At 70.0% G+C, this 17,156-nt stretch overlaps 1 protein-coding gene across 6 annotated transcripts; it reads left to right on the forward strand.

Annotated features, from left to right (window-relative positions):
- Positions 1-266: 266 nt before the first annotated feature.
- SLC4A2 (solute carrier family 4 member 2) lies at positions 267-17,134 on the forward strand. 6 transcript variants are annotated; one of them, XM_032699476.1, is made up of 23 exons: positions 267-331; positions 1,142-1,196; positions 5,862-6,005; positions 9,142-9,310; positions 9,414-9,649; positions 9,769-9,893; positions 10,042-10,265; positions 10,958-11,094; positions 11,171-11,351; positions 11,435-11,570; positions 11,707-11,890; positions 11,968-12,082; positions 12,155-12,339; positions 13,008-13,521; positions 13,755-13,903; positions 14,034-14,228; positions 14,309-14,551; positions 14,679-14,768; positions 15,029-15,195; positions 15,272-15,525; positions 15,802-15,971; positions 16,253-16,426; positions 16,526-17,134. In XM_032699476.1, exons 3-23 carry the CDS (start codon positions 5,946-5,948, stop codon positions 16,604-16,606), a joined length of 3,789 nt encoding a protein of 1,262 aa, XP_032555367.1. In that variant the 5' UTR covers positions 267-331; positions 1,142-1,196; positions 5,862-5,945; the 3' UTR covers positions 16,607-17,134. The 6 variants fall into 6 exon arrangements, with proteins under 6 accessions (XP_032555367.1, XP_032555376.1, XP_032555382.1 ...); XM_032699485.1 differs by lacking the exon at positions 267-331 and having other exon boundaries at positions 1,123-1,196; XM_032699491.1 differs by lacking the exons at positions 267-331; positions 1,142-1,196 and adding an exon at positions 2,956-2,972.
- Positions 17,135-17,156: the final 22 nt, after the last annotated feature.

Raw genomic sequence — 17,156 nt, forward strand, 5'->3', positions numbered from 1 at the left:
CGGCCCCGGCCCCTCCCGGCAGCCCCCGCGCGGCCCCGCCCCGCCCCGCGCGGCCCCGCCCCCGCCCCGCCCGCCCCGCCCCGGGGTTCCGGGTTCGAGTCCCGGCGCCGCCCGTCTGTTCCCGCCGGTTCCCCCGCCTGCCCTTCCCGCGGCACCGGCTCCGGACGCGGTCCTTGCGGGGATCCCCTGAGGGCACGGTGTCCACGCCCGTCGGGGACGGAGCCGGGAGCGGTGCGGACACGCCCGGTGCCGCCCCGCCTCGCCCCGGCGCTCTCCCACCCCTCCGTCCCGCGGGGACGCACAGACCCTCCCGGCGAGGTCGGACTGTCCGGTAAGCGGCGGCACCGGGACCGGCACCGGGACCGGCACGGCGAGGGAGGCGGCGGGGCTGGAGGGGCGTGGCACGGTCGGTCCCGTCTCGGTTCCGATCCCGGTCCACGTCCCGGTCCCGTCCCAGTGCCCCGCCCGCCCGGAGCCGCCCGTCCCCCGCCGGTGCTGTCCCCGCTTCCCACCGCTGTGTCGCGCACGCTGCTTTCCCTCCGCTCCTCTCCCTCCGCTCCCTTGCCAGCCCTTCCCGTCCCGCCCTGCCCGCTCGCGGCAGCCCCGGTCCCGGTCTCCGTCCCCGTCCCCGTCCTGGGCCCCCCCGCCATGGCAGCCCCGAGTCCCTGCGCGGCCGCCGCTCCGCTTCCCCTGCTGCCCCCCCGGAGACCCCTGGCCGCGGTGGAGGGGTCGGGGGATCTGTGCCGTGCCCCGCGGCTCCGGATCCCCCAGAACACGCTCTGTGTACCCTGGCTCCTTCGGCCGGGAGGGAGCAGCACCCGGCCTCGGGCATCCCCCGGCCCCCCTGGACTTCTCCCGGACACCCCAGGACCCCCCCGGGACCCCCCGGACCCCTCCCGGATATCCCAAGAGTCCCCGCCCCCCCCCGGACCCCCCAGCACCCCCAAGGACCTCCATCCTCCCAACCAGTGACGATGCCACCCAGGGCATCGAACCTCGGCCCCTCCCCGCCACCACCGGAGCCACGTGCGGGGTGGTCTCAGGTGACCCCAGACCCTGCTCTCGGGGTGACGGTGGGCCCGGGACCCGCGGGAGTGGGAGGGTCAGGACTCTTCACCACTCATCACCCTCTCTCTTGCAGCGAGGCCGCTCCATGCGCTTCCCCCCCGGTGCCTGAGCCCGGCAGCTCTCGGCAGGTGAGAGACGTGTGGCCGTGGAGGGGACCCGGGGTGTGTGTCTCTGTCACCGGGCTGGAGCCATCCGGAAACAAGGGGCTCCCCCGGAGCACAGGGGTCCGAGGGGTCCACGGGCCGGGGAGGGGACTGGGGGTGTGTCCCTGTCACTGGGTTGACGCCAACGACAGCGCTGTCCCGCATCCACCGGCTCCCTCGGAGTGGAGGGTCCGAGGGATCCACGGGACCAGCGAGGGGACCGGGGTCAGCCAGCCAGCTGCTGCCATCCCGCTCCTCCCAGGCAGAGGGGCTGAGCAGTCAGGGGGCTGGGGTGGGGACCGAGGTCACCTATCTGGAGCCCCCCCCCCAAATGGCTCCCCCTGAGCAGAGGGGTCCGAGGGGTCCACAGGACCAGGAAGGGGAGTGGGATCATCCAGGCAGCTGTCACCGTCCTGCTTCCCCCGGAGGGTGTGAGGGGCCCGGGGGATCAGTGGCCGCTCGGCGCCCGCCGGGAGCTGCCATGTGCCGGGTGCCGGGTGGTTCTGCCCCTTGCGAAACCAGCCGGGGTTGAGCAACGCCGGGCACGGCTCCAGCCCGGGGCTCTCCCACGGAGCGTGGGCTCCCACGGCCCCGGAGCGCGTCCTCAGGGAGGGGGGAAGCATGTCTGGGGGCGGGGAGCAGGCTTTGGGGGACGCGTTGCCTGTGGCTGCCTCCCTTTCCGCGGCTGGAGAGATCCCCGTGGCCTCCGATCCGATGTCAGGAGCTGGGATTGCTCTGCGGTGGAATTACGTTGGCACCTCGCGGTGCTGCGGGGAGGGCTCCGTGCCCCTCCTGTCCCCCCACGGGGGGGCCTCCGGTGGGGACCCCGCTGTCGAGCCCTTCGGGGTCGCTGCACCGCTTCAAGCGGCTGCCAGAAATCCCGGGATTTGATCGTCCTAACGATCCGCTGGCACCGGCGCCTGCGCCTCCCCGCCAGCAGCCCTTCCACCCGCGCTCCCGGGGGCTCGGGGGCCGGGAGCGGGGCTGGCCTCGTGCCCAGGTGGGGCTGTACCTGGTTTGTCACCTGTCCTGGGCGGGCAGCGACGCTGCAGGAGACAGAGGGTGACAGGAGCGTCCAAAGGACGGGTTGGGAACCCTCCTGCCGCCCCTCGTTCACTGGGAAGGGCTGGGGGTGACTCAGGTGCCCCCCTGCCCACGGATGCCATCCCAGCCGGCGGAAGGGAGGGGACCGTGGGAGCCGTGTCCCCGCGGTGTCCCCATCGCAGCCCCCACAGTCACAGCCTGTCATTAGAGGGGATGTGGTGGCCGCAGGGGCCGGGCTGGCTGCCCGAGGGCGCCGCACTGGGGCATTCCAAGGGCGCGGGGCCAAGAGGGTGGGCGCAGCCCTCGCCCGAGGTGGGTCCCTGCGCTCATGGAGGGGGTCGTGTCCCCTGTGTCCCCAGAGACGCGCGGGACAGGAGCGGGGTCGCCACGGGAGCCGCGGCGAGGTGGGGCTGCCCGAGGAGCCGTCGGGACTTGGCACGGCCGATGTTTGGATCCGGGGCCGCTCCACGAACAAAGCCTCGCGCTCCCGCCGCTGCTCCCGCGGCTTGTTTTCCTCCTGAGCCGGTATAAAACTCCCGGCAGCGCTCGGCAGCTCCCAGCACAGCGCGGCTGCTCCGGCCACGCTCCAGCCGGGCCCCGCGGGCCAAAACCCCGCCGCGCCGCGGGTCCCACGTCGTCCCCGCTGGGGCAGGACCCGGTGCCGGGAGCCGCGGGAGCCGCTGGAGCCGTGAGCTCTCCGGGTCGGCGGGCGATGGGGTGAGTGTGGCCGAGCCCGTGCGGAGCCCGGGGGGTGGCATAGCCGGGGTGTCCCCCAGCCCTGCCGCGGGTGATGGTGTGGCTGTCCCTCCAGCCAGACCCCCCACCTCCCCATGGGGGTCCCATTCTCCAGAGACCGAGGGGTCAGTGCCAGTGCACAGGGTTGTGGGGGGCAGCTGTGCCCGTCCCCTCCCAAGACTGGGATGGGGATGGTGGTGGGGACCACTGACGGTGATGGCAAGAGCCTCTCGTGGGGGTCCTGGCCTCTCCAAGGTGGCAGTGAGGTGGGGGGGGGGTCCCTGGCGTGTCAGTGACAGTAGTGGTGGCAGTGACACCACGTGGGTGCAGAGCCATGATTCATTTCCAGATCTGGTGGTTTCGAGGTTGTGGGCTGAGGGGTGTGGGGGGGGCAGATATTTTTGGTGTTGGTTTCCAAAGTTTCAGTGTGTGAAGCTCTGCCGGGCAGGAGCCGGTGGTGTCCGGCCCAGCTCCGTCCCACCGTGTCCCCCACGGTGATGAGGGAGTGCTGGACCACAACCCCCTCTGCCAGGTGGGATCTGGTGGGCACTTGGGGTGCTGGCATCTCCCGGGTGTGTCCTGGAGCAGCCAGGTGAGCTGGGCCAGGGAGCGAGGGGCTGCAGGGGGCTCCCACTCTTGGGGGTGGGCAGAGTGCTGGGGCACCCACCAGGCCCCTCTGTTTCGGGGTGCAGGGAACTGGGGGTCTCCTGACTCCCCCATTCCTTGGGCGTGTCCTCGGGCACAGCCTGAGCCATGCTGGGCTTGCCCCAGCCATCCCTCCCACCTGGAAACTGGGAACCCCCCGTGCCTGGGGCCTGCCAGCAGGGGGGCTGTGAGGGACACGGCGTGTTCCCTGTCACCATGGGGCCAGCCAGGTGTCACCTCTGGGGCTGGGGAACGTGGCACAGGGGTCACCGTCAGCCTCACCGCTGGTGTGGGCACAAGAGTGGGTGGCACGTGTGTGTGCACTGAGCCCGTGCCAGGGGTCTGCTGGGTATCGTGGTGGTGGCAGGAGACACGGTGACAGGAGTCACAGTGCTGCTGGTGGCAGGGGGGTTCCTGCTGCTCCAGCACGGTGGAGTGGGCAGGGGGGCACTGGCTGCCCTGGGGCTTCCCCACTCCCAGTCCCATCCCTCGTCATGCATCATCGTCCTGCCACGCTCATCCTGCCACCTCAGTGCCAGCGGTGCTGGTGGTCCCGGCTCAGGAGGGGTCCAGGAGCTTGTGGGCCCCGTGGGGCAGCCCCACGGCAGCGTGGGGCCAGGACCGAGCCCTTTAATCGCCTCAGCGGCTCAGGCAGGCTGGGGCTGGTCCCAGGAATGTGACTCCGGCGGCGCGGGAGTGGCCGTGGCAGCGGCGCTGGGCGCCCATGGCAGCGACCGGTCATTCCCGGCGTGGCCAGCGCTGGCAGCCGCCCGGGATCGCGGCCCTGCCCCGCTTATCGGGGCGGCCCGGCCTCGCACAAGGGGCCATTGTGCTGGGGGCCGTGCACAGGGCGCGGCTGGTGGCGATGCCAGCGCTGCCACCGTCACGGTCCCGCCGCTGCCACGGGCCACGGCCCGACCCTCCTGCCCCAGAGCAGGGCAAGGTGGTGCCACCACAGCTGCCTGGTGACAGTGGCACCATCCTGGGGTGTTCCCACTGGACCTGTCCCCCCATCCCAGCGTGTCAAAGTGCCCTGGGAGCAGGGTCAGCCATGGGGCTCCGATCAGGGCTGGCTCCACAGGGGTGGCACGAGCCCTGTGGTGTTCTGGGCCGCTGCCTGTCTGTGACTCAACCACCCCTGTGGAAAGCAGAAGTGTCCCTCTGCCCCCCTGGCTGCCGTCACCCTTTCCAGTGAGGTCATGCCCCCGGCTCCCAGGGACTGCATGTCCCCTGTGCCGCTGTCCTGCCGGGTCTCTGCGGTGGCACCTGGGGGTCAGGGGGCTGGGACCCCCTTTTTGGGCATTATGGTTGAGAGCGCGATGTTCCCGAGAACAATCCCAGTGTGTTCCCAAACTAATCCTGAGCTGCCCACAGGATTAAACCCAAAAAGCTGCTTAGCACTGGGAGCAGCAATGCCATCCTGCTCCAGCGCCCCGGCACCCACCGAGGTGGTAGCCCAGCACCATGTCTCCCCGTAGGAGGGTCCCATCCGGAATTTGGGGGGGGTTTTGAATGCTGGCGGCGGCTTGGCGGGCGCCCGGGGAGAGCGGCGTGGCAGGGCGGATAATCTGCTCACTGGAATGTGGATGTGCTGGCTCTGGCCCCGGGAGCGGGGGATTAGGGAGCAGCCGGAGCAGGGTAGCACCGAATTTTGGGAAAAGGTGGGATCTAGGGCCTTGGTGAGGGCTTGAGAAGCCACGGCCTTGGCAAATGCTGAGACCACGACTCCTTGAGCCTCACTGTGGCCACCGTGCCGCCACCCCAGCAGTGATGGTGACGATGACGGTGATGCCACCCATGTGAGACGCAGTCATCCGTCACCACCCTCCTCGGTCCCCACCGTCACGTGGGGCCACCTCCCGCAGCAATAAACGCGGCACGCCGGTGCCAGAGGGGTCAGCGCAGGGCCCAGGGAGCTGCCGAGGGGCAAGTGTGGGATGAAGTTGGGTGGAGCAGGGGAACTGTGGGGCTTGGGGGGTCAGGCACTGCTGTGGCCCCCTGGGTCTGGCACCCTGCCCACACCCTGCGGGGTTGGGTGCTTGCCCGGGGTCCCGCTGCCCCGGCTCTGCTCCCCTCCCGGCGTTTGTCTTGGCCACGGCTCTCCCATTCCAACCAGTGGCCAAGACAAACCAGCCTGGAGCCAGCACGGCCCGAGGAGGGGCAGCCCTGGCCCCTGCCCACGGCACTGCCCTGGGGACACCCCCTGAGCCCCCTCTTTCCCCCCAGGTTATGCTGCCCCGACAGCGACCCCTGAGCCCCCGCGAGAAGGAGAAGGGCTAAGCCGGCGGTGCCGGGGGCCGTGCCGGCACCATGACCCACTCCCAGGTGTCCTCCGAGCTCCACCACATCGTCTCCACAGCCTTCCAGAGCGTAAGTGCCACTGTGGCGGCGGGCACAGCCCCGCGGCTGGGGGGACGGGGGGCTGCACCCCCTGATGCTGCCTGGAGGGGTGAGGGGTGGCACAGCACGGCCCCATCACTGGGCTGTGGGGTGCTGGAAGTGCCCTGTGGCACCGCCACATTGCTCAGGTGTGGGCAGGGCTGTGGGGTGCTGGAAGTGCCCTGTGGCACCGCCACATTGCTCAGGTGTGGGCAGGGCTGTGGGGTGCTGACAGAGCGGCTCAGCCGTGGGGCAGGGCTGTGCCCCACAGCAGCCCCCCAGGGCAGGCCAGGCCAGCTGTGCCGGGGCGGTGAGTGCCCTTGGGGCTGGCGCAGTGCCGGCGCCGTTGGTGCCGCAGCTGTGGCGGTGCCCTCGGTGCCCGTGGTGCCAGCGCTGCCCCGGTGTGGGTCCCAGGCTGAGTTAATGATTGACCCCCATGCGCGTCGGGGCTGCCGGTGCCGTTGGCAAGTCCCCGTCGCACACACGTGACCGGGGATGGGACCGGCCCCGGCCTCATGGAGTTCCTCCGGGGCTCCCCGGTAAGCCGCGGCCTCGGGAGGCCGGCAGGGCCCCCCGGGCAGTGCCCACCAGGGCACCGTCCCCCCCGTGCCGGGGTGATGCCGGGCAGGGAGCGTGCGCTGCCAGGGTGCAGGATGGAGTCCCGCGGGGTGGGGTCGGGGGTGCTGGGCCGTGGCCAGAGGGGCTCAGAGGCTGTGGGGGATCAAGGGGGTCACAGGGAAGGTGGAAGGTGGGAAGGGCGGGGGGATACAGGTGCAGGACATGTCCTGACGCCACTGCTGCTGTCACGTGGGGCTTTGGTGTGCCAGGCTGGTGGGTGTGATGGGGTGGCCTGGGTCACCCCCGGGTCACCCTCGGTCACCCCCGTGGGTCACCCCCCTCAGGGGGCTCTGGGGTCACCATACAGTGGGGACATGGACGGGGCACCACGACTGTGCCCAAATGTGACGTCTCTGCTGAGGGTCTGCAGGGGGGTCGAGGCACCGCCCTGGACGGGCAAGTGCTGTGGGTGCTCACTTGGGTTGCCCCGGGCGCATGGGAGACCCCCTTTGCCTGCCGGGGGGTGTCCCCCGCCCCACCTGCCCCCCGTCCCGGTGCCCCCCCATCCCAGTGCCCCATCCCCATGTCCCCAGCCCGGGTCCGGGACAAGCCCCGTCCCGGGGTCACTGGGGGGCCGTGGCGGGGGGACGGCAGTGCAACCCCCGGAGGGGGCGGGGGGAGCAACGCTCCTGCCTTAGCGGGGTGAGGGGGGATTTACCGAGGAGGGGGGTGCGTGCAGCAGTGGGGGTGTCGGGGCTCCACCGGGGGGTCGCTGCGTTCCGGGGGGTGATCTGAGCTCAGCAGGGGGAGCCGGTTGTTCCGGGGATCCCGGGATCGGCGGGGGGGGGGGGGGGGGCTGATGCGTCCCGAAGTGTCGATGCGTCCCGGGGGCGCCGGAGTTGGTGGGGGGCCGGTGCATCCCGGGGGGATCGGTTCATCCCGGGGGGGCCGGTGTAACCCGGGAGGGCCGGTGTAACCCGGGGGGGCCGGTGTAACCCGGGAGGGCCGGTGTAACCCGGGGGGGCCGGTGTAACCCGGGGGGGCCGGTGCATGCCGGGGGCTCGGTCGCTCCGGAGCCGCCGCCGGTGCCGCGGTGCCGCCGGTGCCCTCTGCGTTCTCCGTCACCTTGAGGCGGGCGCGGGGCGGCTCCGTCAATATTTGGCGAGGCCGGGACGGAGCCGCCGCCCCCCCGATTCCCTCCCCGGCCCCCCCCTCCCGGCCCCATCCCCGGCCGGTCCCGCCGCTCCGATAAAGCGCTGCGGGAGCTGCGGCGAGAGCGGCTCCGCCATGACTCAGGTAGGACCGGCCGGGGACGCGCCCCCCGCACCCCCCTGGCGTCCCCCCAGCCCCGCAGCCCCCGCATGCTCCCCCCAGCTTTGCACCCCCTGCCTGCCCCCCCCGGTCCCGCACTCCCCGCATCCCCGCACCCCTCTGCATCCCCTCAGTCCTGCACTTCCCGCACATTCCCCCCGCCCCTCATTCCCTCCCACATCGCCCCCCCATCCCTCTATCCCCCTCATCCCTGCACCCCAGCCCTGCCCCCCCAGCCCCACCCTCCTGCCCCCGAGCCCCTCCCCCCCGAGCCCACCCGTTGCCCCCCAGCACCCGCGGCTGGGGCAGCACCGGGAGGGGCCACAGTGCAGGGGCCCTGCGGGTGCAGGGGAGCAGGGGTGGCACGGCACTGGGGGCTGGTGGGGGGAGCACAGCACCAGCGCACAGCACCAGCGCACAGCACCGGGGTTGCTGAGGTCGTACCGGGGAGCACAGCACCGGGCATGGCACTGGGGCTGTATGGGGGGCACAGCATGGGGGCGTTGGGGGTGGGGCACAGCACCAGGGCAAGATACTGGGGGTGCTGAGGTTGTTCAGGGGCACAGCACTGAGGGTGCTGGGTTCCAGCTCGTAGGGAGAAGGGAACTGGGGATACTCAGGGGCACAGCACGAGGACATGGCACTGGCGGCACGCGGCGGGCACGGCACCGGGGCTGTGGTGTTCTGGGGGACTGGGAGTGTGGCACTGGGGTGCTGGGGCATGTGGAGGTAGCGTGGCCTTGGGGATACCCAGGGGTACAGTACTGTGCTGTCTTGGGGGTGTACAGGGGGGCACAGCACTGGGGATGCTGGGTCCTGGCTGACTGGCGAGCAGGCACTGGGGGTGCACAGGGGTGCATGGCACCGGGGCATGGCACTGGGGGTGCACAGGGGTGCATGGCACTAGGGGTGCACAGGGGTGCATGGCACCAGGGCATGGCACTGGGGGTGCTGAGGCACGTGGGCTGGAGGCAATGCTGGAGCACAGTGCTGAGGCTGGGGGTGCGTGGGCTGTGCGGGGTGGGAATGGGGGTGTACGGGGTGTGCTGGGGGTGCATGGGGTCTGTGGGGTGTGAATGACACAGTGGGCACCCTGCCCAGGGGTCCCTGGGTGCCTTTGGGGACCCCAGAGAGCCCCCTGTCTGGGGTGCCCATCGGGCAGGGGGCCGTGTGACTGGGGTGTGCTGGGGGCCGGTAGCGTGGTGGTGGCGATGCCAGCGGCACTGAGTGCCTGCTCAGCCCCGGTGCCGGCCCACAGCCCGAGCAGGAGGCACCGGGCGCCGGCTCACCTGTCTTTGGGGAGGAGGAGGAGGAGAAGGACCTGAACAAGGCGCTGGGCGTGGAGCGCTTCGAGGAGATCCTGAGTGACGCTCACCCCCGAAACGCTGAGGAGGCCGGACGCAGCTACGGCGAGGAGGACTTTGAGTGTGAGCAGGGCCGAGGGCAGGCACGGAGCAGGGAATGGGCAGGGGGCAAGTAGGGAGCGGGGAAGGGGCAGAGAACAGGGCACCAACCTCCCCATTCCTCCAGACCACCGCCAGTCGTCCCTCCACATCCACCACCCACTCTCCACGCACCTGCCCCCTGATGCCCGCCGCAAAAAGGGGGTCCCAAAAAAGGGCAAGAAGAAGGCCCGGCGTGCCTCCGTCCCCGGAGAGACCCCCACGATCGAGGAGGCTGAAGAGGATGAGGATGATGTGTGCGACACGGAGACAGAGCGATCGGCGGAGGAGCTGCGGCAGCCTGGGCCGGCCGAGGCGGTGCAGGTGAGGGCACTGGGGTAGGGGCAGCGCTGTGCCCCCCTGGCTCGGGGCGTCTGGGCCAGTGTTGCCCACGGCTGGGGGATGTGGCTCCCCAGCAGCTGGCTCACCCCCTGCCCCCCCAGTTCTTCCTGCAGGAGGATGAGGTGACCGACCACCGGGCAGAGGAGCCGGTGGCCCCTACAGCACTGCCCGGTTCCCCCCCGGAGCCCCGGGGGGCCACGACCCCCAAGGATGCCTGGGCAGGCAGGTGAGCCAGGATCGGGCAACGCTGGGGCTCTCTGGGGATGGGCAGCCTCCTCTGGTGCCCCCATGGCAGAGCAGCCCCCTCCAGTCCCTCACAGCAGGGTTGGAGTGCAGAGGGGGGCTCGGTGCTGAGCTGGGCTCCTGATTTGCAGCCCCGATGCGGAGCAGGGGGCTCCAGGGGAGGGCGCAGCTGCCGAGGCCGGGTCCCCGGGTCGCCCCACGCCCAAATCGCAGCCGGGGCACCGGAGCTACAACCTGCACGAGCGGCGGTGCATCGGCAGCATGACGGCTGCCGAGCAGGACCGGTACCAGAAGATGCCGACGGACGAGTCGGAGGCGCAGACGTTGGCCTCGGCCGACCTGGACTACATGAAGAGTGAGTGGGGGCTCCCCGTGCCTGGGGCCGCGCTGGCAGTGACCACGGGCTGGGTGAGGGGGCCGGGACGGTGGGTCGGGCAGTGCTGGGGGGTCATGGCTGGAGATGAAGGGTCTGGCACTGCCAGGACGAGGGGCTCTGGGACGGTGGGTCTGGGACGGGGGGTCTGGCAGTGCCAGATCACCCCTTGGCTGCAGCCAAGCCGGGCTGGAGACAGGTGCTGACCCCACTCCCAGCACCGGGCACAGCAGCAGGGGACCCATCCCGGGTGTCAGGACTGGGCCAGGTCCCTGTGGAGCACTGCCAGGAGCTGTGCCTGGGGCGGCTGGAGCCAGTGACAATGATGGCAGTGGCAGTGGCTCCCCTGGGTGCTCGCCAGCCCCTGGGATCCGCAGCTTGGGACTCCCAGGGTGACACTTTTTCCTCGGAGCTCCCAGGGGAGTGTGGCCATGGCAGAACCTCTGTGCAGGTGACCTCTGGTGCTGCAGCACTTGCTCCCAGCACTGGGATGGTCCTTCTGCCCTGAGATGTCCCAGGCAGGATGTAACAGCTCCACAGCCCCTTGTGTCCCCCCTACCAGGGCTCAGTGCCCCCCATGCTGGAGCTGTGCCCTCCGTGCCAGGGCTTGGAGTGCAGGGCTGTGAGCCCTGCAGGTTGCCCCCCCCACAGCGTCACTGACCCTTCCCCACCAGGTCACCGCTTCGAGGACGTGCCGGGCGTGCGCCGGCACCTGGTGCGGAAGAGCGCCAAGGCACAGGTGGTTCATGTCAGCAAGGACCACAAGGAGCCCAGCACGCGGCAGCGCAAGCAGGACAGGCAGCCCCACGAGGTGCGGGGTCCTGGGGTGGGGGGCAGGCAGGGATGGGGGTCCCAGGGATCCCGGTGCTGACCTGGCCATGCCGCAGGTGTTCGTGGAGCTGAACGAGCTGGTGGTGGACAAGAACCAGGAGCTGCAGTGGAAGGAGACGGCGCGCTGGATCAAGTTTGAGGAGGACGTGGAGGAGGAGACCGACCGCTGGGGCAAACCGCACGTGGCCTCCCTCTCCTTCCGCAGCCTCCTGGAGCTCCGCAAGACCCTCGCCCACGGTAGGGAGGGGGGGGTCACCCCGTGGTGCCCACGGAGAGGGGGGTCCCGTTCCCGCTGTCCTCAGCCCCCTGTCCCTTGCCAGGGGCTGTGCTCCTGGATCTGGACCAGAAGACGCTGCCAGGGGTGGCTCACCAGGTGGTGGAGCAGATGGTCATCACAGACCAGATCCGGACCGAGGACCGCGCCAACGTGCTGCGGGCGCTGCTGCTCAAGCACAGGTGGGCACAGGGAGCGTGAACGCAGCCCCCTCCCCTGGGCTCTGCTCCCCAAGCCACAGGGCCGGCGCTGTCCCCAGGATCCTGGTGATGGCTGTGCTGTTGGGCCACCACGGACAGACCTGGCTCTGTCCTGCAGCCACCCAAGCGATGAGAAGGAATTCTCCTTCCCGCGGAACATCTCGGCGGGCAGCCTGGGCTCCCTGCTCGTGCACCACCACAGCACCAACCACGTGGCTGAGGGCTCCGAGCCGGCTGTCACCGAGCCCCTCATCGCTGGCCACGCTGCCGAGCACGACGCACGTGTGGACGTGGAGCGGGAGGTGGGTGCCACGGCCCCCCAGCCCTGCCCGTGCCCTCGGGAGGGGCCTGACCCCAGCCCCCCGCTCTGTCCCTGCAGAGGGAGGTCCTCACCCCCACACCTCCAGCCGGCATCACTCGCTCCAAGTCCAAGCATGAGCTGAAGCTGCTGGAGAAGATCCCGGACAACGCCGAGGCCACGGTGGTGCTTGTGGGTACGGAGGGGTGGGCAGGGCAGGGGGGTGGGGGCAGTGTGTTGGGCCCTTGACTGACCTCTGTGCCCCCAGGCTGTGTGGAGTTCCTGGACCAGCCCACCATGGCCTTTGTGCGGCTGCAGGAGGCCGTGGAGCTGGACGCGGTGCTGGAGGTGCCCGTGCCTGTGCGGTTCCTCTTCGTGCTGCTGGGCCCCAGCAGCACCCACATGGACTATCACGAGATAGGGCGCTCCATCTCCACACTCATGTCTGACAAGGTCCACGGGGCATCGGGGTCCTGCCGGGGCAGGGGGCTCAGGGATGTGCTGGGACGGGGGGCTCAGGACCATGCTCGGGTGGGGGCTCAGGGCCGGGATGGGATGGGGCAGGAGGCTCAGGTTGGGCTGGGACCAGGAGGCTCAGGTTGGGCTGGGACCAGGGCCTCAGAGCCGTGCCAGGATTGGGGCTGGGTGTCCTGTTGGGGCCAGGGGTCTCAGGGCCGTGTTGGGACCAGGGACTTGGGACTGTGCTGGGACCAGGGACTTGGGACTGTACTGGGTGGGCATCTCGTGGCTGTGCCAGGAGGGGGGCTCAGGGCTCTGCTGGGGCTGTGGGCTGTGCTGGGGCTGTGGGCTGTGGGCTGTGCCAGGATGGGGGCTCAGGGCTGTGCCAGGGTTGGGGGCTCAGGGCTGTGCTGGGGCTGTGGGCTGTGCTGGGGCTGTGGGCTGTGGGCTGTGCCAGGATGGGGGCTCAGGGCTGTGCTGGGGCTGTGGGCTGTGTTGGGGCTGTGGGCTGGGGGCTGTGCCAGGGTTGGGAGCTCAGGGCTGTGCCAGGGCTGGGGGCTCAGGGCTGTGCTGGGGCTGTGGGCTGGGGTCTGTGCCGTGCTGTGGTCTCAGGGCACTGCAGTGCTGTGGGGTGGGCACTGACCCCACCGTTTCCCCCCCAGCAATTCCATGAGGCCGCGTACCTGGCCGACGACCGGCACGACCTGCTGAACGCCATCAACGAGTTCCTGGACTGCAGCGTGGTGCTGCCGCCCAGCGAGGTGCAGGGCGAGGAGCTGCTGCGCAGTGTCGCCCACTTCCAGCGCGAGATGCTGAAGAAGAGGATGGAGCAGGAGCGGAGGCTGCTGCTGGAGCCCAAGTCCCCTGAGGAGAAAGGTACCTGGGGCAGGGTTCGGGTGGGGGGGTCTCAGCTGTTGGAGTCTCACCGTCTGTCCGTCTGTGTGTCTGCCCCAGCACTGCTGAAGCTGAAGGTGGTGGAGGATGAGGTCGAAGAGGACGACGACCCCCTGAGGCGCACGGGGCGTCCCTTCGGGGGGCTGATCCGGGATGTGCGGCGGAGGTACCCCCACTACCTGAGCGACTTCCGCGACGCGCTGGACCCCCAGTGCATCGCCGCCGTCATCTTCATCTACTTTGCCGCGCTGTCACCAGCTATCACCTTTGGGGGACTGCTGGGTGAGTGCAGGGGGTGTGGGGGAAGTGGGGGGCTGTGGAGGGCAGTGAGGGGTGGTGGGGTCATGGGGGGCTGCAGAGCTGCCGGGTGCTGCCCCGTGTGTGCTGCAGGATGCAGCGGGTCAGGGACCTGGGGCGGGGCCACGCAGGCCGAAAGGCGGGTCCTGCCGGTGTGCCTGAGCCTGTCCTGGTGTGCCTGAGCCTGTCCTGGTGTGCCTGAGCCTGTCCTGCCACAGGGGAGAAGACGCAGGACCTGATTGGGGTGTCGGAGCTGATCATCTCCACATCGCTGCAGGGCGTCCTTTTTTGCCTGCTGGGCGCCCAGCCCCTGCTTGTCATCGGCTTCTCGGGGCCGCTGCTCGTCTTTGAGGAGGCCTTTTTCACGGTGAGGGGATGGGGGTTGCCCCGGGGCCCAGGGGGACATATCACCCCTGGCCCCACTGCTGAGCCCCTGCCCAGCCCTGTGGCCATCCTGACACTCATCTGTCCATCCGTCTGTCCCCGTGGCTGGGCAGTTCTGCACGTCCAACGAGCTGGAATACCTGGTGGGGCGTGTCTGGATCGGCTTCTGGCTCATCCTCATCGTGCTGGTCATGGTGGCCTTCGAGGGCAGCTTCCTGGTGCGCTTCGTCTCCCGCTTCACCCAGGAGATCTTTGCCTTCCTCATCTCCCTCATCTTTATCTATGAGACCTTCTCCAAGCTGGCCAAGGTGAGCTGGTGGGGCCGGGGACTGCAGGGCGGCTGGGCGGGATGTGGTGCTGAGTGTCCCATCCCGTCCCGCTGCTGCAGATCTTCCAGGAGCACCCGCTGCATGGCTGCCTGCCCGCCAACGGCTCGGCCGAGGCCTGGGGCAACGGCAGCGTGGCCACAGCCAACGGCACCGCCCCGGCCACCGGCACTGCCGCCCGTGGCACTGCCAAGGTCACAGGGCAGCCCAACACGGCGCTGCTCTCGCTCGTGCTCATGGCCGGCACCTTCTTCATCGCCTTCTTCCTGCGCAAGTTCAAGAACAGCCGCTTCTTCCCTGGACGGGTGCGTGGGGCTGTGGGGCAGCTGTGGGGCTGGGCTGAGCCAGGGGCCTGGGGGGCTGGATTGAGCCCAGGGGGACTGGGGTGAACGGGGGGGCAGGCAGGAGGCTGAGGCCAGGCCGTTCCCCCAGATCCGGCGGCTCATCGGGGACTTTGGGGTGCCCATCGCCATCCTGGTGATGGTGCTGGTGGACTACAGCATCCAGGACACCTACACACAGGTCAGCACCCACCCACCCCTTGGGCAGGACTCCCCCCCCTCCTCCTGCAGGGTCCCTGTGCCCTTTCCCTCTGTCCTGGGTGTGGGTCAGTGGCTCCATCTGTCCCCGCTATGGCTGTGCCCACTCAGCTGCCTCCAGCTCCCAGTGTCTTACCTTCCATCTCTCTTCAAGTCCAGCTACTGTGGGTGGTGACTCCGTGCCCCCCCTCGCCCTGGGGGGCACAGCCAGCACCCCCACCCAGCGTCTCTCTCCCCCTGCAGAAGCTGAGCGTGCCCAGCGGGTTCTCGGTCACGGCCCCGGACAAGCGGGGCTGGGTGATCAACCCCCTGGGTGAGCATAGCGACTTCCCCGTGTGGATGATGGTGGCCAGTGGCCTCCCTGCCGTCCTCGTCTTCATCCTCATCTTCATGGAGACCCAGATCACCACGTGAGCGCAGCAGGGCTGGGTGGGGTCATCGGTGTGGCCGGGGGAAGCTGTGCCAACCGTCTGCCCTTGTGCCCAGGCTGATCATCAGCAAGAAGGAGCGGATGCTGCAGAAGGGCTCCGGGTTCCACCTCGACCTCCTGCTCATCGTGGCCATGGGTGGCTTCTTTGCACTCTTCGGGCTGCCCTGGCTCGCCGCGGCCACCGTGCGCTCAGTCACCCACGCCAATGCCCTCACCGTCATGAGCAAGGCCGTGGCACCTGGGGACAAGCCCAAGATCCAGGAGGTGAAGGAGCAGCGGGTCACTGGGCTGCTGGTGGCCGTGCTCGTTGGTAGGTCTGGCCCTGGGGGAAGCCAGGACGCTGCGCTGGTGTGAGGGCAGCAGGGGGAGGGGTCCAGGAGCCTTGGGGGGCTGTGGCTGTGCAGGGTCACTGTGGGCAGTGGAGCTGGGGCACCCCGAGCCCTGGCCAAATCATCGTGGCCGTCCTGTTCCCTGTGGGCGCAGGAACGCGGGACCTTCTCCACGTGATGGGGGCGAGCAGGGAGGGTGGAGCGGGGCTGGGGGCTACGCTGACCCCCCTGCCCAGGCTGACCCTGCTCTGGCCCAGGGCTGTCCATCGTCATCGGGGACCTGCTGCGGCAGATCCCGCTGGCTGTGCTCTTCGGCATCTTCCTCTACATGGGTGTCACCTCCCTCAACGGCATCCAGTTCTACGAGCGCCTGCAGCTGCTGCTGATGCCCCCCAAGCACCACCCTGATGTCACTTATGTCAAAAAGGTGGGGAGGGGCCCTGGGGAGAGTCACTGGGGGCAGGACCCTTGGCTGGGGCAGCAGCCAGCCTGGGGCACCCATGGGTGGGGGCACTGGGACATCCGCAGGGCAGGCTCTGCCAGAGCCTTGTTTAGGGGGGCAGAGGGGGCCAGGGCAGTTCTTCGGGGGCAGCCAGACCCTGGCAGGGCCATGGGCCGTGTTTGGGGTGTGGGTACCCCTGGGCAGGCTGTGCCCATGGTGGGAGGGGGACGAGGGGCCCGGCCCACGCTGACACGTGCCCGTGCCAGGTGCGCACGCTGCGCATGCACCTCTTCACCGGGCTGCAGCTGGGCTGCCTGGCCGTGCTCTGGGCCGTCATGTCCACCGTGGCCTCCCTGGCCTTCCCCTTCATCCTCATCCTCACCGTGCCGCTCCGCATGTGCCTGCTCAGCCGCATCTTCACCGACCGGGAGATGAAATGTGTAAGTGTCTGTCGTCCCTGGGGGGCAGTGGGGGCTGGACCCCCGGGGTGGGCAGGGCCGAGGGGGCCCTTGCTGCCCCTCAGCCGCCGTGTCCCGCAGCTGGACGCGGCTGAGGCCGAGCCCATCCTGGACGAGCGGGAAGGTGTGGACGAGTACAACGAGATGCCGATGCCCGTGTGATGGTGCCGGCGGTGAGCAGCCCGTGGTGGAGGCTGGGCACAGCCAGACCCCCCTGCCGCGGGGCCGGGGGCAGCAGCTGCATGGCCAGACCCCCACACTCCCTGGGCCCTCGGGGGGCACCTGCCAAAGAGACGCTGGCCCCAGGCTTGCCCTGCCGAGGCCCCTGACCCCCCTCACGGTACAGCCCCCTTGGGCACCTCCTGCCCACGGCGTGGGGCGGAGGCCCCTGGCCCCCCAGCAGCGCTGCAGGTCCCCCCACAGCCCCTCAGAGCCCCCAGCTACCGCCCGACACGCAGGTGGCACCTGAGCCCCCGCGGGGGTTATGGAACAGGAACTCAATGGCAATAAACAGCTTTATTCCCAGCACGGGGCTGAGGCTGGAGGGTGACCCTGTGCCCCCCCATGGAGGGGGGGGCCGGTCCCTGGGGGGCTGCCAGGGAGGGGGCCAGGGCTGCCCTGTGCTGGGCCCAGCCCGGGGGGGGCCGGGGGCCCCCCGCTGCCTTCGACTAATAAAGAGATCGGACTTTGCACACTTTTCACCAGTTTTATT

Source organism: Chiroxiphia lanceolata, chromosome 1 (assembly GCF_009829145.1).
Source record: "Chiroxiphia lanceolata isolate bChiLan1 chromosome 1, bChiLan1.pri, whole genome shotgun sequence".
NCBI lineage: Eukaryota > Metazoa > Chordata > Aves > Passeriformes > Pipridae > Chiroxiphia > Chiroxiphia lanceolata.